We start from the raw sequence: 24,771 nt of genomic DNA on the forward strand, positions 1-24,771 counted from the left end.
CGCATTCCTTGCCAGCATGGCTGCATGCATAGAGCATACATATTTATTTGTTAAGCCTACCTGCTACACTAATCAATTATTTCCTAGATAAGCACTTTATTTAACTCCTTGCACCGTGCATGACTTGTGGGTGATGACAACTGTGTTCTGTATGAGCTGAGGTTACTGCTGATCCTGCGGATTGCATAGCAGGGTAAAACAAATGTGTGACAAAATCACACATAAAACAATTTATGTTGTCTGATAATCCCAAATCTCTCTACTAGGCCACCTACAACTTTCATACTGAGGCATATTCAAGGTGAAGCAAAATTTTGATTCCTGTCATGAATGACTAAAATGTGTAGTTCTTGCACTGAGCTTCTGGTAATTAACTGTTCTCATTGCAATCACCCTTGCAGTAAGACAGACTAAAGGCTAGAGAGTCTAACAAATGAGATAAGCCAGGAAATATAGTGAGAAAACTTTTTACGAAAACGCTGTACTCACACTTTGCCTCTTCTGTGGATGACCAGAACTGAGGATCCAACAGACCTTGTGATCATCTAAATCACATTATTTTTATGGATACAGATCAGACAAATGTAATTGCAGACCCCTCTCCTCTTTGTAAGCACTAAAACAAAAAGAATCAAAAAGAAAAAAATTAATCTGGGCATCAAGCCTGAAGTGTTTTGTTCACCACACTCAGCAAACACAGGCAATAGTTTAAAGGATGGTCAGAAAATAAAACAAAAGAAAGCTGTAGATGCTCAACTGGCACAAAGTAATGTTACAATGCTGACATTAATTAAAGCTCACTCCTTTGACACTTGATGACTCCAAGTCTTTATTAAACATTCACAAATTCAGCAAAAGTTGGTATGAGCAAAAGCTGCACCAGTTTAACTACGAGAGTGATTTGTGCACGGACTCTTTCAAATAAATTCAAATCTGCCTTATGAAGGCTTGTCTTCTACAGGTGGATTTGCAAGTGAAACCCCTTTAACGCATTCTAAAATGACATGGGAACATTCACTCATGACTTTGTATCAGTTTAAGTAATTGGATTCAAGGGGACTTCGAGCAGCCTGGTCTAGTGGGAGGTGTCCCTGCCCATGGCAGGGCATTGGAACTAGATGATCTTTAAGATCCCTTCCAACTCTATTCTATGATTCTATGATTCAAACCTGAAAAGCAGTGGGAAGACTAGTCCAAAGCATCAGAAAGGCGAGACAGAAATAGAAAAGAAATAATGTGAAAAATGTTGCATCTCTATCTGAGAACAGCAAGAGTTTGTCTGACGTGGCTTAGAGATTCTCATCAGCCCAGCAAGTTCTCTCCTAACATGATCGTGCTTGTAGGCCCCCCGGTCCCAGATTCAACATCTGTTTTCTTCCCTGTACCATTGCTGCAGCTGAATTATATTCAGTTATTCGGAGCTGTTGGGGGTAGTGAATGAGCTTGTAAACTATGATAAAGTGTAATTGAGAATACGTGCTACTGAAATATCAAATAATTTTATTTTTGGTTTGTCTAACCACTCTTAACACAACTAGGGACAGTTAGACCTTTCATTATTAGGAGTTCATATGCTCCAAAATGCACAAGAAAATTGCCAGCGCAGTGATGGATTAAATAATGATAATGCTGAGAAGCAAACACTGACAGTAAGAAAATAGTAATAGTTTGCTCTATTATAATGTATTTTTCTTGAGTAACTGAAAGATCCCTGCATGAATAGAATAGGAGCAAGAAGAATCTCATTTATACCGCAGTAAGAGACTTTATCACTGACGCTGTACCTAAATTTTGGAAAGAGTTGGTCCTGAGGCAAAGGCACGGAGTAACACTTGGATGACGAAGAGGACCTATTACTATCAGAATTCTGACCTTTCCCTGTCTTCAGAAGGCTGGGACCTGTCAAGAGAGGTCTGCAAAATAAGGCTGAACTGTTGCCATCCTACCCCTTTGTTCCCAAGAAAGACCCCAGTAAGACCAGTGTCCTATCTGACAGTTATTGTGGGTGCTGGAGATTTCCACGCATGTGCCACCCTGCGTCACCCACTTCTTTCCAGGCCATGTTAGACCACAGCGTAAATTAACTTGGGTCTGGCTGTCCCAAATGGAGAAGTCTCCCATGTCTCCTCATTTGTGCTCCATCAGGGAATTATTTCAGAGATGCCAATTCCCTGCAAGTTTCTTCCCAGCAAGGGAGTTTATTGCAGTATTTTAAAAGGATGAGTGGGATGATGATAGACCATTTAATGTGAAAATGATACTAGGCAAAGTCATGGTAGGGCTGCTACAAGATACATGCAGGAAAGAAATAGCATAATTAATGCTAGTTAGCATGATTTCATGGGAATAGTTCTTGTAAAACTGATATGGTCCTTTGATTTGATTACAAATTATACTGATGACGGTAACTGTGCTGGCATAATGTCTTCAGATTTCAAAGAAGAATCCGATACCACAGGACACTGTGATGAAAACATGATCTTTGTACCAAGCCAAGTAAACATATTTTAAATTAATTTAAAATGGGTGATGGATCTAAAAAAGTAATTGTAAACAATGATGACACTGTGAATTTGGTGATGAGTGTCTCGGGGTGAGAGATCTTGTCCTTAATCTGGATTTTAACAGCATCTGGAAGAAAATACAAAATCTTCACTGACAACACAGAGAGTAAGCGGAGTAGTAAGTGATATTACAAATAAGGGAATTATACTGGCTGATCTGGATCACAGTGAAAAACAGATCAATTGTACAACATGCAGTTTAATAAAACCACCTACCTTGTACACCTGAGGAGGAGGAAAGTAGGTCACTCTGGGGGATGTTTCGTGGAAAACAGCAGCTGAGAAGGACTTAGATATTGAGATGACTGTTCAACAGGGCAAAAGCTGTTGGGCAGGTCTGATAAATGAGGTGACTACTGCAATCCCTCAATATGCAGGGAAGTAATCCAGCAGGCAGAGGGAGAGGGCAGTGCTTCAATACTGAAGTTCCACCAAATTACTGGAAATGGGGGGTTAAAAATGGGAAAGTATCCACAGGGGGAAATGAGCAGGATTAGAAATTGTAAGGAACTATGACAGGAAAAAAAGCTTCTTTTTTATTTTTAATTACCCAAAGCCATATTCAGTGGTAACTCACTTGCCGTGAAGATGGGAATGATAGGAAAAGATATCTAACAGCAGATGACTAGTGCCTCTAGTTTAGCAAATTTAACCTAGAAATATAACACCTGTTTCTAACAGGGAGGGAAGAAGACAACAGGAATAGATTATCTAATAATAAAATTTTTGTCTGCCGTTTGACATTATGACACTGTAAATTAGATGTCTTTGCAAAAGCTGTGCCCAGGCTTGGCTAGGAGTTATAGCCCAGGCTGGAAATTCCTGCGGGAAGTCTGGTGGGCTCTGTTATAGCAAAGGGAGGATTAACACATCATGCAAGTCTATTTCTGGATTTAAAATCTGAATCGGCTTCAGCTAAAGTGGTGGCCCGTGAGATCAGGAGAGCTGGAGGTGAGACACGAGCCATAGGTGTGCACCACAGCGGATCGGGGCAGAGGGTGGCTCAGCTTCTAGGCTATCCCTAAAGAAATGGTCTGGAAGGTGGTTTCAGCTACAGAGGTATTGATGGAAAACAAGAGCTATAAAACATTTTCTTATACATGGCTGTGTGTGTTGCTATTCCTAGATGCAGTAGAAATCCAGTCCTTTCCATGGCGAGGTTTGCAGGTGAACTTTTAACATGAGTTTATGATAATAACTCTTTAAGTCCTCTCCCTTGTCTCAGTGCAAAGCAGGAGTGCTTCCAGCAGACTGAATGGCATCACGCTGGTGTAAGAGCAGAAGCACTGAGAGAAGGATGAACCCCCCTGTTAATAATTCATTCGGAGAGGCGTTGCAGGATTTTCTCCAGCCTCATGTCGTGTTATGTTATCCACAAGCCATTGAACATAACTCAGCAGAAGGGAAAAAGCAGGGCGCAGGCAATGGTCATCGCTCGCATGGCTGAGACCTGGATGTCTGTGTCCTGTCACAGGGCTTGCGGGTGGGAGTTGGGTTTGCTGGCATGTGGCATAAGTGCAGCGGCTTTGTGCTGGCACGGATTAAAATGGAACAGAAATATCGTCCTGCATAGCAGGAAATGAAAGCTACCTTAACAAGGGCTGAGGCTGTTTCCAAATAAGCCCTTAATTGGGAAATTATTTGGCATTTTGGAAAACACAGTGAATTTGGTCTTAAAGCAATGAAGTTGGAAATTTATTAACATCCAAAACTGAAAGATAAAATTAGAAAAACAAAAAAAAAGAAATTGAAAAGTCATCAAGAATGGGCCTATACAGAAGAAAAAAAAAAGATTGGTCAAGCAGCTTTTCCTGTGTGAAAATTAGCTTCATTCATAAATGCACAAAACATAAATCTGAGTTTTGAAAGATCTACATAATTTTGTATTTTATATTGTAGATGAAGCTTCTGCGATACATGCATGAAACCCATTTTACTCTTCCGGGTATTTTTCTTCCTCAGCAATGCAAAAATGATGGGGAAACGAACGTTACATTATTAACTTGTCAGAAAATGGGACACTAATACAAGGGAAAACAAGAGTTGACATTTTCCACAATCAGATTCACAATTGAATAGGATTTAGTTTTTGTGGATCGATATCACCTTGTCTCAGTTTCAGAAATGTAGATGGAGAAGAAGAGCTTTGTGTCTGCCTATCAGATTTTTATCTCCAAAGCACGAGGCAGAGATGGAGACAAATTCACGTACTGGGGCTGGTGCCTGCAGCAATCCTGTCAGGCAGCTGCAGTGGCAGCATCTCCAAAAGATGTGCATATGGTGAAACCTTGTTGACGCACAAAGGGGAAAACTACATTTTGTGATAGTGTTCCCCCCTCAGAAAATGTCTTTAGTGTAACATTTGGCATGCATAAATGTCTTAGTGCTCAAAATCGTAAATGATGTGCATCTTGCCTGGTATTATAACTCTGCATTCAAACTTGACAGCTGTAGGGGGTCTGTAGATGATCTTATCATTGTTTCTTTTGCATGGCTTCAAAATGATGCGTGATGGAGGGAGAGACTTCACTGCAAGGTTCAAACTACCAATTTCTTTGAACTTCAGTCACAGGTCCAATACATCACTATTGCAGCTTTTATGGATACAATGGAAGAATGCACTATTGCAATTTGAAAAGCAATACACAGGATACACTATTACAAAACTAAGTGATTCATGGAAATGTGCTAGTACAAATTAAAAGCGCTAGACATTAATACCTTAATCACAATCTAAAAGGTTACTGAATACCACCCACATGTTTCTTAATCACTTACCCTCCTTAGGTAAAGGGTTCTCAATCCCAAGGGAAAATATCCTCATCCAGCGTCTCAAACAAGGGGGGAATGGTCTTCTGCAGTCCAGCTGTATTCTTGGAAAAAACTTCTCCAAATTCTGCCCAAAATATTATGGTTTTTATCCTGTAAGGATATGTTGGGGTGAGAGGGGGCAGAGGTATGCCTGAAGAGATTGGACTATCTAGAATGTTAATCTCTGGTGGTGTGATGAGATTTACCCTTATCTTTTCATAGACGCATCCTATTAGTTTTACTAATTTTGTGATGTGTAGCGCACAAATGATTTAGTCAAATTAACAAATCTCAAGAGTAGACAGTGATTGAAAAGAGACTCGGGGCAAAATGTTATTTTGGTTTGGGTTCTATTCAGGTTTTGGTCTTTGTGCCCTATTTAATCAGTTTGGATAACTCAGGGCTGGGTCATTTTTCACAATTGACATGGGTCAGCACAGATAAAGGTCAGTTAAGGTAAGATAGAGCTGAGCTGAATTAACACCTCCCTACATCTCGACTTTTTTCACGAAAACCTCTTCTGCAGTTATCTGCACATGGTGTCAGTTGCCAGTGCCATAGTGCCCACACCTTTAAAAGTTCTTTTAACTTTTCATTGTCATGTATTATTTTATGCAGGGATTTATTGCCCTGCCTGGTTTAGTATGTAGGAACTTTGCATGTCACAGGCAAAACTAACACTTTTTTTTTTGTTGTTAAATTAGAATGGTTTCACTGTTTTAATCATGTTTACTGATCAGATATGGGAAGCTGGCTTAATATAGTATGTCTTAATCAGTTATTATTTAAAATAAGCAAAGTTTATCACATTCCAAGGCCTACGGATGCCTGAGTTCAGTAAAAGACTTCAGAAATCCTTTTTTGGGTATTTTGAGACACTGTGAGGTGCCCTAGCTGTTTCCAATTAATTGTATGATTATGAGAGATAGTTTGACTGAAGTGCATCATCCCGTAGGATCTGAGAGGCCAAGATGACTTCACAGATTGCTCCTGGATGAAAAGATTCTTCTTGACAAAACATCAAGACAGGGGTGGGATGCCAACAGATTAGCTCTTCAGTTACAAAAGGAAAAAGACAACCGTGCATGAAGTCTTTTAATGGTGGTCTGGCTCCTAGGCAGTGTTATCATCATAGAATCATGGAATGTTAGGGGTTGGAAGGGACGTCAAAAGATCTCACCCCGAGTAGGTCACACAGGAATGTGTCCAGGCGGGTTTTGAATGTCTCCGGAGAAGGAGACTCCACCCATCTGTCATCATGTGAGGGTTCACCCTAGTTAATCAAGGATGCACAACAGCTTGTTAGCAGTGTCTGTATAAGCACTGACATTAATTCTGTTTCTCCTCTCCTGTTTCCCCCAAGGTGGTGGTCAATGCCCTCGTGGGAGCCATCCCTTCCATCATGAATGTTCTGCTTGTCTGCCTCATCTTCTGGCTCATCTTTAGCATCATGGGAGTGAACCTGTTTGCTGGGAAGTTCGGGAAGTGCATCAACAAGACAGAAGGAGATATGCCTTTAGACTCTAAAATTATTAACAACATGAGTGACTGTATACTCTATAACGTGTCAGGCACATTTTACTGGACAAAAGTTAAAGTTAACTTTGATAATGTTGGTGCTGGGTACCTGGCTCTGCTACAAGTGGTAAGTGCGACCACCAGAAACTAATGGGTCAATGTTGCTTTTTCCCATCAAAATCATTAGTTTAAAGGCTCAGGTTATCCTCTACACTCCTCTGGATTGTTCAGCCTTACCCACAAAGGGAATGCCTTTCCTCAAGTGTAAATGAGTCGTATTTGGCATATTAATTTGGCCTAATTTATGGCAGCTTCTGGTTTTTATTTGAATTTCTGGTGCCTCACTAATGTAGTCCTTCAGGAGGTGATCAGACTATTGAGGTGAATTAAGACCATTTTGTCAATATTGTAGTCCAGAGCAAAGTTCAGTTCCAGAAACAAAACATCACAGTAAATGAAGGACTGTTCATGTGGATAGAGTGCACTGGCATTCTTGAATAGCCTGAGACTTCCCTATACCATGACGGGAAAAAATTAAGTTGCAGTGCCTTCAGTTACTCAGCTGAAGCTATTGCATGAAGCTGTAGTCAAAGAGACACCTTAATTTACAGTCTTCTGTTCACCTTCCTTGGAGATTTTGAGAAGGATGCTGGTACCTCAGATTTTGGTTCCTCACCTCATTTCTACTTGCTAAACATAATGAGTCAGATTGAACCTAACTATAAAATGTGATAGTGGTCAGGTTGCTTCAAATCCATACAGCCTGGAATCTCTGGGAAGGGGTCAAGAGCATATTGGAGAAAAGACTGTTGAGGTTCAAAGTTGAGGATCAAATATTTGATCTATAAAGACAACAGAAAGCTACTTTTACAACTTTTTTCCAGCAACAAATATAAAACATGGATAAACAGGTTGTACACATTGAAAACTCAAGAAATGTTGGATAGGTGATCGCACGGTGAGGTGGATTAACTGGCTCAACACTAGAGTTCAGAGGGTTGTGATCAGCGGCACAGAGCCAAGTTGGAGGCCTGTGACCAGTAATGTTCCCCAGGGATCAGTACTGGGTCCAGTTTTGTTCAATATCTCATCAACGACCTAGATGAGGAGATGGAGCGCACCCTCAGAAAGTTCACTGATACTACAAAACTGGGGGGGAGGGGGGTGGCTGGCACACAGGAAGGCTGTGCTGCCATCCAATGAGATTTGGACAGGCTGGAGAGCGGGGCAAAGGGGAACCTTAACGAAGTTTTATAAGGATGAGTGTAGAGTCCTGCATCTGGGGAGGAATAACCCCAGTCTCCACTACAGATCAGGGGTCGACCTGCTGGAAAGCAGCCCGATGGAGAAAGACCTTGGAGTCCTAGTGGACAGTGAGTTGTCCATGGGACAACTTCCCACAATGCAAATTTGCTTTCTCCCAGATCTTTTCTCCTCTGTGACAGACACATGAAATAGCTACATGAAGCACCTTTTCTTTCTTGTAGAAATGCTGTTCCTGGTACACATACTCTTTGAGTCTGAGGTCTTTTGACCACTGTCCATTGAGTCTTTGCTTTCATTCCCTCTGGAATGCAAAAAAAAAGGTTGGAATAGGCACAACTGCTTTTTATTCTTTCTATGACATAAAGCTGAACTTGCTGCTTTTTTCGTTTGCATGTAATTATGATATTCAGCTCACCTATTCGGGATAGATTAATTCATTTTTAATGCCTTTAATTAGATTTTCCATTCTAGATAGTGCTTTCTTTGTCTTTTATTTAAACATTCAATCTAGCTGAGTGAAAATTTCCAGGTTTAAAATATTGTGCCTTACCTGAAGCTTCTTATCTCCTCCATCACTGCATAACAGATGCTTTGTTTGTTTGGTGAATAATTTCCATCAGAGTAGTAGTTATTCCTGCACCATTTTTTATAAGACTCAAGCTCTATCTTTCTGCAACTTTCCATAAGTTAGCGTTGTCTAAGGAGTATCCTTAGGCAAGGATACTCCTGAAGCAGTCTCTTCTACTGCTCTGCAGGACCAGTTCCTGGGGGGCACTGGTGATGCTGGTTGCACTCAGCAGGTAGGACTGTCTTCTGTTGGGATCAATGATGGCAGAAGAAACGTAGCTGGTTGTAAGGTAGGATCTCAACACATTTCTGAAGGGACAGTCTAATACTGCTGCTTTCCAGCTGAAAATGGATTTGATGACCCTGCAGGTTTCTTTCAAACTTGTCATCCTCTGTTGGGTAGCAAAGAAGTAGGTTTTCCAGTTGCAGAAGTACAAAAGAAGTGCCATAAATGGAGAGTCTGTGCAGGCTGGACGAACTAATTCCAACAGGAAATAATGGAGCCATAAAACCTTGCTCAGCTTCTAGTGCAGGTGCTGACTCCTTCTTCTAGAAGGAAAGGCAGGAGCCAGATATCATTGGGGGATTAATTTTAACTTTCATCCTGCACCTGGAACTCTTATGTCTGCTCCTAATAATAGTCTTGAGCAATAAAGTGTAAAGATGGCACCCACAGAGAAGGGACCCAGACATCTGGATCTCCTTTGCCAGTCTCCAGCCAAAGAGTGTCACTTACAGATGCTCCTGGCCAAATACCCTCCATATGGGGTCACATTTCATGAGCAAACTACTGTAGGAATTGCAGCGGATCAGCTAACAGCTCAGCTTTTCCAGAGAGACAGACACATCCACACATCTTTGTGCATGCTGAAACAATGTGTAGCAATGACAAGATAAGCATTTTGGAATCCAGGATCCAAAATATGAGCTTTTAAGGGGGCCTTGTCTTTTGACTGTTGACATTTTCAGTTGCTGCAAACACAATCTTTAAGTGACTCTAAAGTTACCTTTGGATGCCTGAATGCGTCTGAAAATCCAAATGGAAATACATAAAACCAATCTGTCTGCCTAATGTTCTGCTTTCACTTCTATAGCATCCTTGAAATAAATGAGAAGTTGCCACTGTGGAAACTTTGAGACTTACTACTGTCCAGAGACAAATTTTCTGGCAATGTAGTTGAGAACTGCACAAAACTTTCTACAAATATCCTTTGCTCCTTCCCTACCTTGTTTAGGATCCATCATGTCGTTCTGAAGATGCCACTTCATATCAATGAGTCTCAGAAAACATTCAAGTTTCAGGCTTCTCCAACTAACAAACGGGCTTTCTCGCCACAGATTACTAAAATAGGAGGGAGTCTCTCCTCACTCTATAAGCAAGAGTAATGCCTCATTCGTGTGGAAGAAAAGATTTTTATTGTCACGACTTTTTAATTTGCAAGAAGGATGGTTCCCTCTTCTGGGTATTTAACAACCTTAACACCCTAACCTATTAGGAAAAAATTATTGCTACAACCCATTGCTTCAGTAATGCTTTTTCTATATTCCCAGAATTGCTTTGCAGATCACAGCACCTGTGTTCTATAAGTCTGTATTTGAGCTGAACAAAGAAACGTCTTAAATTTCAGCAGAATCCTTCCTTTCGTATTACAGTCACCTCCACATACTGTTTTGCAATGTATCTTGAGATTTCAACAGTCTATTGAAGAACAAGGAAACGAGTGGTCTCTCATGCAGCATTTGGCTTGTTTGGAAAAGCTCTCCTTAGACAGGAACGGACTTACATCTAATATGTCCTACAACTCCTTGTCACTCTGGGACTCCAGACAAGGAATGGGAAGATAACAGGAGCACTCCTAGACCAGTACAGCAATAGGAGCTGTAGAGTTAAATCAACCTCCTCATGCCAGGTTCCAAGTCATAACTGAGCTCATAAATCAGCTACAAAACGGTCATGAGAGCGGCATGTGTCTAAGGTTACCGAGTTACACGATCTCTTGCACTGCTGGAAACTGTCGTGCTAGGTTTTACTTTCACCGTGGATGCAAAATGTGCAAAAAGAATCTGTGCTTCTGAATGAACCATAAATCGATGCACTAGGATAGGTTTCTCTCAGTGGCCAAAGATCAGGAGTAAGCAGTGTTTCCACGAGGAATTGCTGGTTGGAATGCAAGGGGAACAGAGGCAGAGCCCTTGTAGCCCGCATGGCCCAGCACTGTGCAGACCTCCAGTGCTCAGCGGTGCCCTCCCCAGCAAACCACCTAAAATAAACATAAAGGAATTGTTCTGCATAAAATTGCCACTTTGAAAAATTCAACGGAAAAGCCAGCAGGTAGTGGAGTTAACAAAGCTAACTGAGATGAGTGTGGTTTGGCTGTACTGTTGGTGGCTCTGTTTTAACTTTCAAAAGTTTCTCTCACCAATAATGATGCTTAAAGAAGCAATTCAGAGATGCCAAGATCAGTATTTATGCCACCAAAAGCACCCATTTTTATTGCACTATTGCAGTCCTTTACTAGGAAAAAACCCACAAAAAACCCCAAACAAACGCAAACCTTGCAGATTTAAAGGTTTGTTTTATTTTAAGACACTATTTGGTTATACAATAAATGGTATGAGGGTTGAGCTCCTGCCATCCCACCTATCCTCCCCACTAATTTACTGCACTACAGCTCTAACCACCGGTCAAATAACAAAATGTAATCCCATCCCAAAGTGAGTTTATCGGTAGATAATCTCATCACATGACAGTTTCAGTAGAAAATGGTGTTTCTCTGGATAGCTTCCAGGCAGGATAATACCACAAACACTCCCATGAAGATTTTGTCACTTCCTTATCCAGAGTGTAAGTGGTTACTAATTCCAGATAAATAATTTCTTTCCCCAGTGTTGTATTTCTTTCATTCTCAGTGTCTTTTACCCTCTGCAGATGAAGTGTCTAGGGAAGCTTTCCAGCAGCCCTGTGGATTTTAATTGTCTTACTTCTGGACAAATGGGAAAAATAGAAAATCACAGTACTTCATTCTCTTAATATTTATTTTTGTCAGATCACTTCATCATCTGTTGTCAGTATAAATCACTGTGCCTTTCAGAAGAATCTCTTGTGTCTGTGGTACACATTGAGGGATAAAATAGCTACTCAAGAGAAAAGATTTCCTCCCAAGTGGGAGAAAAGTACAGGCTAAGATCATATCATTTTGTGCCATAGGGGAAGAATTTCTTGTTTTATCCTGTCCACGCTTCCTGAATGGCACTTGGAGCTGGAAGCTTCAACTGACTGTAATGGCACCAGAAAATCTTTCATTAGATTAGAAAGAGAAGAGCAAAACAGGAAAATATTAAAACAGTTAAAGAGAACAAGCATGACAGGTTCAAACGTAAATTGCTTCAGTAAAACTGCTGATCTTTTCTTTAAACGCTTTAGATCTAAAGTGTTTTTTAATGCACAGTACAATGGAATAGATTTTCCAAAGGGTTCTGATTTGGGGAGTTAAATCTGTTTCAACGAGTAAGTAAAAACGAATGCAACCTTTCAAACTTTATTTTGTATACACATTCATGAGAAATATGATACAACATTTTCCTTTGGCTCAATAGCCTTCAGAAGGAAATACGAAGGTAACACTACCTCCAGAATATAATTTAGTAATAGAGAACATATAACAGAGCAATCCTAAAACCACTGGGTGTACCTAGCTCAACATAAATGCCTGGGTTTCTCCTGGGAACCACTGGCCAAATTCCTGTTAGTGTTATCTGGAATTGTGTGCTTACACACCAGAAGAAAATTCAACCTAAGTGTCAGTAGGATACAAAAAAAACCCCACACAGTTGGGTGTGGTCTTTCAGGCATGCTAGTGTAAATCTGATTACATGAATAAATCTAAAAATGCCTCGTTATCTGCTCACACTGATTTTAAATCCAGGGTAAGTCTAAATGGGTCAGAAGTAAATGAGAAACAATCCCAGAGAAGTAATATGAAGGCAATGTGGCTTAGGCCAGTGTCAGACCTAGTGCCAGATATATTTGGAATCAGGCTGTGCCTAATGAGAAGCATATATTGAGAGCAAAGAGTCAGAATAGTAAAAATCATTTCTACGTGTTACTCCTAGGAGTGTCGTCACTGCCCTCTCTCTATTTCAAGTTCCAGTAAGGGACGCTGACTTGTGTGGAGCCTCTCCTCGTTCGAACATTCTGTTAAAAAAAGAAAAACCTGATTTGAAATAAATAAATAAATAAATCTGATCAGTAAAGCAGATTGAGTTTCCAGGGCCAGGCTCACAGCAGGTGCTGATTGCCTTTGCTCCTTTCAAGTCAGCTATGATTTATGCAACTCCCTGGGCTTTAACATTGCTTTGATTTATCCTGTTTTAAAAGAGGGCAAAATCCAAGCTTCAGCGGGATCCTACAATGTAGTCACTGCCCATCAGTCTGAACAAGCTGTATGCACAGTCTCACCTTGTCCAAGACTTGTGTAGGACAGCACTCTGAGTTGTCCTGTGTAGCTGTATCTCTTCATTACTTGAAATTCTTAAGGTCAAAACATCTAAAGATTTAATTGCCAGGTGCTCTCCCCCTTTTTAAAATCTCATTAAAACCCCTCTGTTTTATCCCTACAAGTGCAGAAAATCAGAAAACATGGATAAGAGAATCTCGGAGAATACATTCTGGGATCACAGAATCACAGAATCACAGAATGTTCGGGGTTGGAAGGGACCTCTGAAGATCATCTAGTCCAACCTTCATCCCAGCATACCTAACCACTACACCATAGCCTCAAGTGCTAGATCTACTTTTTCTTTAAACACCTCCAGGGTTGGTGACTCCACCACCTCCCTGGGCAGCCTGTTCCAGTGCCTCACCACTCGTTCAGTAAAGAACTTCCTCCGAATATCCAATCTAAACTTACCCTGACGCAACTTGAGGCTATTTCCCCTTGTCCTGTCATTAGTAATTAGAGAGAAGAGACCAGCACCAGCCTCACTACAGCCTCCTTTTAGGTAGTTGTAGAGGGCAATAAGGTCTCTTCTCAGCCTCCTCTTCTCCAGACTAAACAAACCCAGTTCCCTCAGCCTGAACATAAACTCAGGGATACATATCGCTTTAAAGGAGAGGCATTTCATTAACTGTGAAGAACATGCTCAACCTTGCATCTTGAAAACTCATCACAGAGAGGATATCATCATTTCAAGATATAGTTATTTAATATGCCTAATTATGTATTCTGTTGGGTTTTTTTCAGGCCACATTTAAAGGTTGGATGGATATTATGTATGCAGCAGTGGATTCACGAGAGGTAAGTCACTACAAGGAAATGAATTATTTCCTTTTCCGTTGACTTTTGCAACATTCATGACGTTTAACAACACCACCACCATGAAACACATGCAGGTTGCCAGTCTCTGTCTTACTCTGGTTGAGATAGTTGCAGTCCTTCATTTTTTGCAGCTTCTACTGAAACGTCATGATGGCACCATATAGGCAAAGAAGTACCTTTATGTGACATAGCTTGTGGTGTTCATTTATTCTTGTACTACGTGTACACGTGTGTGTATTCTCCCTGTTGCTGAATGAAATAAATGGGTTATGCATAAGAAAATACAACATTTAGGGAAATGTGAGCTTCTGGTATCTTGGTTATATACCTGGAGCTGAGAGGGCAAATCTAAGCATTTTTGTTAAATGTGGTACATACAATTTGAGTTTTTTGGACTGAATTCTTCAGTTCTTCAGCAAGAGACCTTACTCATTTTCACTCCCCATAACAGAAAAAATACACTTCTAAATACGGTGTTCTCCAGTAGCATTTAATTATACTGCAATCATACTTCTGCTTTTTATAAATACCATTAGTTCATATAAGATTAGGGATAATCAGAAAATTGATTCTTTTCCCCTTCTGGGTTCAGACTGAGAGCATTTTATAGGATTTATTCTGAGGCTGCAGTTTCTGGAGCAGTGTGATCGCTGTGACAGTGTTGTGAAATGCAGCTGAAATGTCCGTGGCGTTGCAGATGCCAGGAGTAAATTTCAGAGATGGAAGAGCACTGACTCAGCTAGCGGGAGTTAGACTATTTTTCCTGGTTTATAATCTTTATTGCCAATGGACAGTTTTCTTTTAACTATATTCGTATTTTGATATATGCAGAGATGGTGTCATTTTCACATTTTCCGTTTTCCCTTTGCAGTGCGAGGAGCAGCCTGAATGGGAATATAATTTGTACATGTACCTGTACTTTGTGATTTTCATCATCTTCGGGTCTTTCTTCACGTTGAACCTCTTCATTGGTGTCATCATAGACAATTTTAACCAACAAAAGAAAAAGATACGTAGTGCATATGCTACACATCTCCTTGTGATTGCTACCAAGACCAGGGCAGGGGACAGATTTATAAGCAGTGGCTTTGCCACATCAGCCTCAAGATTAGCATTGACAGAACAGCCACAGCAACCACCTTGCAGGACTTTCACAAAAGCACAGTTGTAGCAGCCCCTAATGGTCCCATAGAATGAGCATCCTGAAAACACACGCTGGAGGACTATATTCTGCACAGAAAGCAGTGAATAGTCTCCATGCAGGTGGCATCTTGGGCACAAGCTCTGCCACACAGGCACAGACCACCCTGGTGTCCCCCTTGCACAACGGCAACCCATCACCTCCCTGCCCCAAAGTGCAGCCAGGGTCAAGGAGGTTCAGCCTGGCCCAAGCGCTCTGTTTCTCACTGCTTTGTCGGCAATAAACAAAGGGCTGAGGTTCTTCTGTTTTCGCCTCTCAGCCTGGACCTATCTCGAGTGAGACAGAATTTGAGTCTTGCTCCTCCTCAGTTGCCCGCAGTGCTGGGTGTCTCCTGCCCTTTGCCTCTGTGTGACAAGCAGCTTCTAGCACTGCATCTCATCAAGCCCTTCTTAGATATTTTGATGAAAGCTACACAAAAAAGGAAATAAGAAAACAGAAGAGGGTGCAGCCTGAACTTTGGATGGGGGCAGTGAAGCTCTTTTCATCAAAAGTAATAGCTTTGTTCTCACCCTATACTTAGGTGGCCAGGACATCTTTATGACAGAAGAACAGAAAAAGTATTATAATGCAATGAAAAAGCTGGGATCTAAGAAACCTCAAAAGCCAATCCCAAGGCCACTGGTAAGAATGGCATAATTCAGTTGAACTTTGTGTAATAGCTGAATATTTATTCAATAGAATAAATGTAATTCAACTTCCTAGTGTAGGTTGGGTGATCACTCCCAGATGAAAGCCACTTAGTATTTACATATTTCGATTTTGGACAATATTTGCAAGTCCAGTGACCTGCGGTACAAAATTCCCACTGTTCCGTAATATTGACTAGAAGTCCAGTTTGCATAAGCTATTTACATATGCCAGTGGCCACATGCCTGCATTGAATGAATTCATGGCCCCTGTCGAGGGTCTTTTTTCAGTAGTTTCAAGAAGCACGAGGAGTAAACTGCCCAGGAGTAAATTTGCCTAAGTAAGGGGTGGAGTCACTGTCCCTGGAGGTGTTTAAGGAGAGGGTGGATGTGGCACTTAGTGCTGTGGTCTGGCCGATGTGATGGTGTTGAGTCATAGGCTGGACCTGATGATCTCTTTTCCAGCCTCAACAATTCTGTGATTCTGTGATTCTGTAAATGGGTTTGAAAACTTTATCAAAAAACAATTCATCATGATCTTTATAAAGCTCTAATCAGAAGCATTATATTGTCTATTTTCCTCTACTTTCTGATCAATCAGGAGACAACAATGTCATCATTTTAACATGGTTCATATTTCCTAACTAAACTTTTCTTCTCCTCCAGAACAAATACCAAGGTTTTATTTTTGATGTCGTCTCAAAACAAGCCTTTGATGTCTCCATCATGATTCTCATCTGCCTTAACATGGTTACCATGATGGTGGAAACGGATGACCAAAGTCAAGAAAAAGTGAACATCCTCCATAAAATCAACATGCTTTTTGTTGCCATCTTCACTGGGGAGTGCATATTCAAAATGCTGGCTCTGCGACACTACTACTTCACCAATGGCTGGAACATATTTGACTTCGTCGTCGTGATTCTGTCTATCGTAGGTAGGTGAACATGGATTTTCATCCAAACTCTACAGTAAAAAAAGATAGATATAAAATGAGATAGAAAAGGTTAAAGATTTTGTGCAGTAATATACACTTTTGACTCAGAGAATTTAACCCTAACTATATATTTAATATGTAATCATAATATAATGTAATACTGCCAAACAATAACTTGTATGATCAGCAGAATGATGAGCTTTATCATACCACAACATTGGTTTCAATGTACACTTAATGGTTCATGATGATAAAACATGGTCCAGAACTGGCACCATACACTTAACCCCAGTTCTGTGTAACAGCCAAAGACAGAGAAGTAAAAACGTCACATGAAGAGGCCATATCTGGATGGCTATTGTTTTAGTTTTTATTACAATGGTGTGAAGTAGTCCTTCATGGCAGGTTTGGGCAGGTGCAATGAGTCTGTCTGTTCTTAGCCCTGTTGGCACTTGAGCTCCACACCCTCATATATCCAAGGGATGAAAGACACAGCTTTATTGTTAATTTGTGCCTTTTCCAGTTCTGCAGCCCCAGCCAGTGACAGATGCTACACAAGTGCAGGTGAAATGTGAATCGAAATCCTGCCAAAAGAGTTCTCATTGAAGTTGGAAATAAAGTAGCAACTGAAAGATGACCAACTGATCCAATGAGCAGAAGGAACTCAAAAATTCACCTCTTCCAAAAAAGTTCCTATTTTGAAGGAGGGAATAGGTGAATGAAAAAAATGTCATGTTAGGAAAACATGAGCCATCTTCTCATTGACTGATGGTCTTGTTGGTTTAAACTCTCTCCGATGGACCAGGGAATCTGCAAGATCCCAATGCAGGAGAACCCTGGTGCTCAGAGAGCAGCGTGTGCTTTAGGGGCCTTGGACCACCTCAATTTCATGGATTTGGGTGACCCAGGGAACCTCACTACCATACAGCTGTCATCAGTGCCTTGATGCTGGATGCTCTGGATATGCCCATAGCAGCCAGTTAAACAGAGCTGTCATGATGTCAGGATCATAGTGTTGATCAACCAATCTTAGCCCTTAGTTCCCTACCAGCCCACCAGGAAAAGTGGAAAAATTAGTGAGCAATCAACCAACTAAGTGAATTTCCAGTAGAAACCTGCAATGTTGTGGTGGCGGCTCAGAAAATCAGGCCCAGTACATCAGCGTTTCAGTGCTGACTCACTAACAGTTTGCAGACAAAAATATTTTCATATCATAAAAATTCTGCCCAGCTGCACTCAGGATAAATTTGTCAGGTGGGTCACGGCCCAAAGCTGCAGATATCTGTGTCCTATCTGAGTCGAGCTTGGTTTCTCATTCCCAATAGATAAGCTTTCCCTTAGTAAAACTGCTGCTACCGTTCCCACCTTTGCTCATAGTCTCAAAAAAATTTGCATGGATTAAATGACATGAGTATACTAACAACAATTCCATTCCATTTATCCTGGGTCTTCCAGTCTGGGGAACTTTTCCTTGATTTTGTCCATGATTCTGACTGATTGCTTTAAAGGGAAGCCTGGGATTATTTCCTTTGTACTAACTCAGTGTTTGTTGCTTCTCTTTTCAAGGCACCGTACTTTCTGACATCATCCAGAAATATTTCTTCTCTCCCACGCTCTTCAGAGTCATTCGCTTGGCTCGGATTGGCCGGATCCTAAGACTCATCCGGGGAGCCAAAGGAATTCGAACTCTCCTGTTTGCCTTAATGATGTCCCTACCTGCTCTGTTCAACATTGGCCTCTTGCTTTTTCTGGTCATGTTCATTTATGCCATTTTTGGCATGGCTAACTTTGCCTATGTGAAGAAGGAGCATGGCATTGACGACATGTTCAACTTCCAAACCTTCGCTAACAGCATGCTCTGTCTCTTCCAAATCACAACATCAGCTGGGTGGGATGGTCTTCTCAACCCTATTTTAAACACCGGACCACCGTATTGTGACCCAAACCTTCCGAATGCAAATGGTTCAAAGGGAGACTGTGGGAGCCCTGCTGTAGGAATTTTATTCTTTGTTACTTATATCATTATATCATTTCTCATTGTTGTAAACATGTATATAGCCATTATTTTAGAGAACTTCAGTGTAGCCACTGAGGAAAGTACAGAGCCTCTAAGTGAGGATGATTTTGATATGTTCTATGAAATCTGGGAGAAGTTCGACCCCGAAGCCACTCAGTTTATTGAGTATTCTGCACTTTCAGACTTTGCAGACGCGCTGTCAGAACCTTTGCGCATAGCGAAACCAAACAAAATCAAACTCATAGCAATGGACCTGCCCATGGTCAGTGGAGACAGGATCCATTGCTTGGATATTTTGTTTGCTTTTACAAAAAGGGTGCTAGGAGAATCTGGAGAGATGGATGCCCTTAAAATACAGATGGAAGAAAAGTTCATGGCGGCGAATCCGTCTAAGATCTCTTACGAACCAATTACAACAACTCTCAGGCGGAAACAAGAAGAGGTCTCTGCCATCGTCATCCAGCGAGCCTACAGGAGACATTTGTTTCGGCGCTCCATGAAGCAGGCGTCTTACTTGTACCGGCACAGAACTTTTGACGGCAGCATCCTCGAGGACGATGCACCCGAGAAGGAGGGTCTTATTGCGTTCATGATGAACGAAAACTACGGCAGGCCAATAGACAAATCAGAAACTCTGTCCTCCACGTCTTTCCCTCCATCCTATGACAGCGTCACCAGAGGTACGAGTGATAATCTCCAGATGAAGATGACGGACTCAAGCAAAAGCGATGAGGCTATAGATTGTCTCCTCTCGCCCGACAAGGATAAAGAATCAATTGTTTAAATGTTTGTTTAGAATGCTTTAAAATATTGTTTACAGAATGTAATGCTGTAACTACACAACGATTGAAGCAGCCTTCTTATTAAAAAGTAGTTGCAAAAGAAACAGTGGAGTTTTTACCCTTAACTGCAGGAGTCTAATAAGTCATATAACCTTTGACCCTGCTCTTTTTGACTTGGCTCAATATTTATATTTATATATGCACAGGAAGAATCTTTGCAGGGTCATAGTTGTTATATCAATGGTGTGAATAAGAATATGCTAGACCGTAAAACAGTAAACACAGTGTATAACTATCCACAGAAAAAGCCTGGCTGTATACATTCATTTAAGGTCTTACTCATATTAGTGTGTTTACTTATGGCGATGTATGACCTTGCATTCTAAAAAGAAGAAGAAAATATCACAGCTGCTGTAGCAAAATGTAACACTTACTGTATATGTTGTGAATGGTCTTTCATAAATTTATTATATTTGATATTTTTTTACTTAAAAAAAAAGGTCTCTTTTTCCACGGAGATTAATGATACTTACACTCTTCATGATGAACTCTGAGTCAAGGTAATAGGAACTTGCGGGATCCCCATCGCTGGAAGAGGAAAGTTGTTGCAAAGTAAACTAGCAAATTAGCAACATTTTAACTGTTTATTACACACAGCCCTCCCTCTTGGGACTTGCAACTGCTCATGAGCAGAAATACACACACAGAAAAAAACAACAAACAACAAACAACCTAACAGAGAAGGAAATTATGTCAAAATAATGAGAGAAATGGCTTGTTCTGTCCTTCAGGAAACTAGACAGTAATGGATTCTGTTTGTAAAACTGTTAATAAAAGCACTAATTTTTTAGTATGTTTCAAGAATCTGCTTTGAATACCGCAATGAAACTCGCCCTAGATGTAGTGCATCACATTTGTGTGTAGTGCTCCAAAGCACCGTCAACGCTGGCAAAGTTTCTGTTGGGGTAGTGGGACAGGTTATGTTTTCCCCAGGAACACTGAGCTAGGCAGCCTTGTTGGAAATTCTGTGCATCAATATCAGTCCAAAAATACTACTATGGCTACTACTACTACTGCTACTACTAAAAGCAACACCAATTGAACCTTGCAGAACGGCTGCGACAGTGTGATCAAGAAGGTGGGAGGGGAATGGAATTGCCTCTGGGTCTGTATGTAAATTTTGAGGTTTTGAATCCTTTCTACTCACTGTCCATCCTTCATTTTCTCAGATGGTACAGTTAGATTATTGGGGAAGGACAAGAAATACTGGAACCAATAAAAAGAATCTTCTAGAAAACAGAGAGATCCTTTTTCCTGTAGGCAAAGTAATATTTACAGTTGATGTGTCCATCAGCTTCAGGCCAAAGAAAAGACAATGGGGTCAAAGGTGGATGTGTGGCTGTAGAAAAGTATTAGAGGTTTTACGTGCTGACTTAGATTATTATTTATTATTAAACTTTCAGCCTCAATAGAATGTAAGATAGTATTTATGGAATATAGAGACAAGTCCATCATTACAGACAAATTCTTTCTTTTTCACCTTCAGAGTGATTGTACTTGGGTTTGGTTGAACTTCATGGAAAATCTTGAGATTTCTGTAATGAGCCACTGCACTTTAAGGAAGAGTAATTGTGCTTTTCACCTTGGAGAAGCAAAGATATCAAGAATGTATTAAGGTGTATTGTCATTGACATTTAGTTACATCCCAGGTTGTAAAGGAGTCAAAATCCACATGAGGTTGCCAACAAGAATTAAAGCGACATGTTACAGTCAAGTTTATCTATGGCCATTGATATGTGTCCTCTAAACAAATCAGGATATGTAAAGACAACGTGTCAAAAGGATGACAATGTATCTGTGTAAATATGGGCTAATATATTCTCTCCATTCATTGAGAGGTGTCTCAGGCATTCACTTGAGAGTGGTCTATCGGTTAATTTAGAGGATTTGCCATCAGGATTCCTGGGGTCTATTCCTGATTCTTACTACATGATTTTTAGGCAAATAATTTAACCTACCTGTGCCTCAGTTTACCCATCTGTAAAATGGGAATAATAATACTTACCTACCTCACAGGGGTGTTGTAAGACTTTCTGGTTGCAAAGTGCTATAAGGGAATGAATTGTACTATATAAGTATTATTATAATCATGGTCTCTTGCCCTTTTAACCCCATGTCTATGGTGTATAACATAGGGCTCTTCCTCTGGGCATTTTATTGCCTTTAAATCTTGTATGTAATAAAACTCTAACTTAAGGGAACGACTCCTTGTTCCCTAAAGTGAACACACTCTTAATTCTATCCCCACTCCCCACCCCTAACCCACCCCAATACCCAAAATTGCTCCAGGCTTCTCAAATTAGAGAAACTTTATACAGATTCCCTGTGTATTTATGCTGTAATGTTATACTGCCTGTACATATCACCCAGAAAGAGTATGCGATTTTTATATTTATATTCCTATATATATACACACATACGTATATCTATACATATATATGTATCTTGTGAATTTATAGAGTGGCTGACACTCAGAGGACACGATGAACTGATTAAAATGGTTTTTTTCTCAATGGGATTTATTGATCGTTAGTCACGAGCTGCTGCCTATAATGAAACTGTTTAATTAGAAAATAGTACATTCATTACATGCTGAACAAGCATTTATTGGCTGACAACTGGTAAAATTATCTTCCTTTCAAAGCTTTAGAATAAAAAAAGGGGGGTGGAAAATGAGAAAAAGGAGAATTTCTTATCTGGTTTTTTCACATACAGTATAAACTGTTCAAAACGCACGAATAAAGCCAGCCTGTACTCAGCAGTGCAGTGCTGATCACGTTGTTAAAAAATATTTTAATTATTTGCAGCTTATATTAGAAAAATTGCAACTGATATCCTTATAAAGAGTCAGGCCCAGTAATGAACGGGATGTAATGGGACAATTAGCTGGTCAGTGATGATACTGGAGAAGAGCTCTTCCTCTGGTCATTTCACCCTTGCGTTGAACATTTTATTGTCATTGCTGTGAGACCCTATAGTACTAATGCAATTACAAATGGTTCTATCTTCTACCTAAAACCTGTAAAAAAAAAATCATAACGCAAAAAAAATCTGAAAGAGGGTCTTAACTCTAGATGTTTACAGTGCAACTTTCTAAAACTAAATTGTAAATTACTTTCAGAACCCTTGTAACTGGAAGGTTGGTTTTCTATGGGGTTTTCCATTGCTTTGTGGCACATTTCTTTAGAGCTTAAGAGGGAATGATATCTTTGTATGGTATGCAGAACTCCCCTCAAATACTTAACTAAACTCACTCGCAGATCTTTATTAATGGAGATGCCGATCCAAGCCTAGCAATGGTACAACTCCCAGTGCAGTGATTTAGTTAAAGACACTAACTCAATAGTTGGCCCACACTGTCTATAAGCGTGGTGAGTGCTACCATTTTTTCTGTTGATTTGTTGAATAAAGGCTACCACACGAATCACTTGAGCTATGAAAAGAGCAAGAAAAATATCAGCCAATATCATAGGACATACTAAGCTGTTTGTACTTGGAAAAATTCAAGTTTATTATGTTTCTTTATTAAATAAATAAGGATAACAAATATTTTCCTGTGCCTTTTTTTAATTTAATTTTCTTTATTTTACCAATATTTATGTTATTATTTCCCTGATTCTTTTTCAGCACATTTGTTTTGAAAATGCATTGTGTCTTTTGTTAAAAGGCTTGCCAGTGAAAACCCCTCCAGTTCATCTTGCATTGTAAGGCTAAAATCAGGCCATTAAAGGCTTGATCAAAGCTTGTTGAAATCGAAAGCAAGTTTCTGGGTACTTTCAGATGAGTTTGAAAACTTCTCCTCAAAGAGAGTAATTTATTGGATGAGCCCAGCATTGATATTTCAACCCATCCTACCTGGTAGAGTTAGCTGGAAGAGGAAGGATTTTATTGGAAACGTGGGATCTCACCTACAAATTTAAAAAAATATAAACATATGGACATGGTCTTTCCAGTTCAATTATATTGATTTGCATTTTTCTTATTATTATATTAGTTGTATCTTGAAATTAGTACTAATCAAAGAGTAACATCCTTGCTGATGCACGCATGCCTTGAACCTGGAAGGAGCTTCAGAAGAGACACACACGACCCTTAGCTGTTTCTAATCATATTAAAACAAAGCAAAATTGAGCTGATTTTAACTGTAATGAAAAAGTCCACTCAGCCCTTTGAATTAGTTTAGTTAAATCAGTTTATAATCTTGATTTACATGAACCTGGGGCAGTCTGACTTGTGGAAAATATGTTTTTTTAAATAAGTGTTAATATATCACATATAATAATACGACTTCTGGGCAATCATGTGAATAGAATAAATCTGTCTGAAAAATTTTTTTAGCGAGTTATTTTTGGTTGAAAGGAGCTGTTAGCTGAAATGAAAACTCCCTGTGGAAATGTGTCAGGTTAGTTAAAGAAATTCCTTGTTAGAATTTGTGGTCACAATTCCCATGGGAAGGAAATTCAGGGTCATAATGCCTCCTATGAGTATTTCCACACCTGGATTTTTCCATCATCTAACTCCTATACATGTGTTCCCACCACTGTGCTAACAGCTGTTTTGAGTTACCGAAAGATCTTGAAGAAGTTTCTAAAGGCTTTCAGATTTTCCATTTTTCAGAAAGAGATGTTTAAAAAGTAATAATTGCCAACAGGATTTCTTGTTTTCCTGTCCTATCAAGTAACCTGCAGGACTGTCTCCTCAGTGAATGTGCATTTTTATAAGCGTTTTTCTAAAAACATCATCAAACTATGTTGATTTTACAAAGCCACAGATCTATTAAATGAAGTGTGTGTGAAATCTGTGAGAGTGGAATCAGGGCCTGCAATTTCCAGATTCATCTTGAGATTTTTTAGTGGTTTCAGTTCCTTCTTACTTTTGACGCAAATTGTCTTACTGAATATCAGGACCATTTTGGAAACAAGTCTGTGCTGAGAAAGACAGGTACAGCAGTTCAGTTCTCTTAGAAAAAGCCCCACATTAGCAGCTTGCTTTAGATTTAAAGAGATTTTTTTAATAAACATCACAATTTGATGTAGGAAGAGGAGAAATAAAAAATAAATGCTTTGCTCCTCTAGGCTCCAGTATTAAAGGACGCCCATGTAGG

The 24,771-nt window shown here is 40.0% G+C and overlaps 1 protein-coding gene across 2 annotated transcripts in view; it reads left to right on the forward strand.

The window, feature by feature from the left end:
* Positions 1–19,981, forward strand: part of LOC104277944 (sodium channel protein type 5 subunit alpha-like) — a 175,476-nt gene extending 155,495 nt beyond the window's left edge. For both annotated transcript variants that reach the window (XM_009874761.1, XM_009874762.1), the window contains 6 exons: positions 6,739–7,020; positions 13,970–14,023; positions 14,916–15,053; positions 15,762–15,866; positions 16,538–16,808; positions 18,375–19,981. In XM_009874761.1, the coding sequence (XP_009873063.1) occupies positions 6,739–7,020; positions 13,970–14,023; positions 14,916–15,053; positions 15,762–15,866; positions 16,538–16,808; positions 18,375–19,609 (2,085 nt within the window). In that variant the 3' untranslated portion in view covers positions 19,610–19,981. The remainder of the gene's footprint in view (positions 1–6,738; positions 7,021–13,969; positions 14,024–14,915; positions 15,054–15,761; positions 15,867–16,537; positions 16,809–18,374) is intronic.
* The last annotated feature ends 4,790 nt before the right edge of the window (positions 19,982–24,771 follow it).

This window comes from Apaloderma vittatum, unplaced genomic scaffold (genome assembly GCF_000703405.1).
Source record: "Apaloderma vittatum isolate BGI_N311 unplaced genomic scaffold, ASM70340v1 scaffold10858, whole genome shotgun sequence".
Classification (NCBI taxonomy): Eukaryota; Metazoa; Chordata; class Aves; order Trogoniformes; family Trogonidae; genus Apaloderma; species Apaloderma vittatum.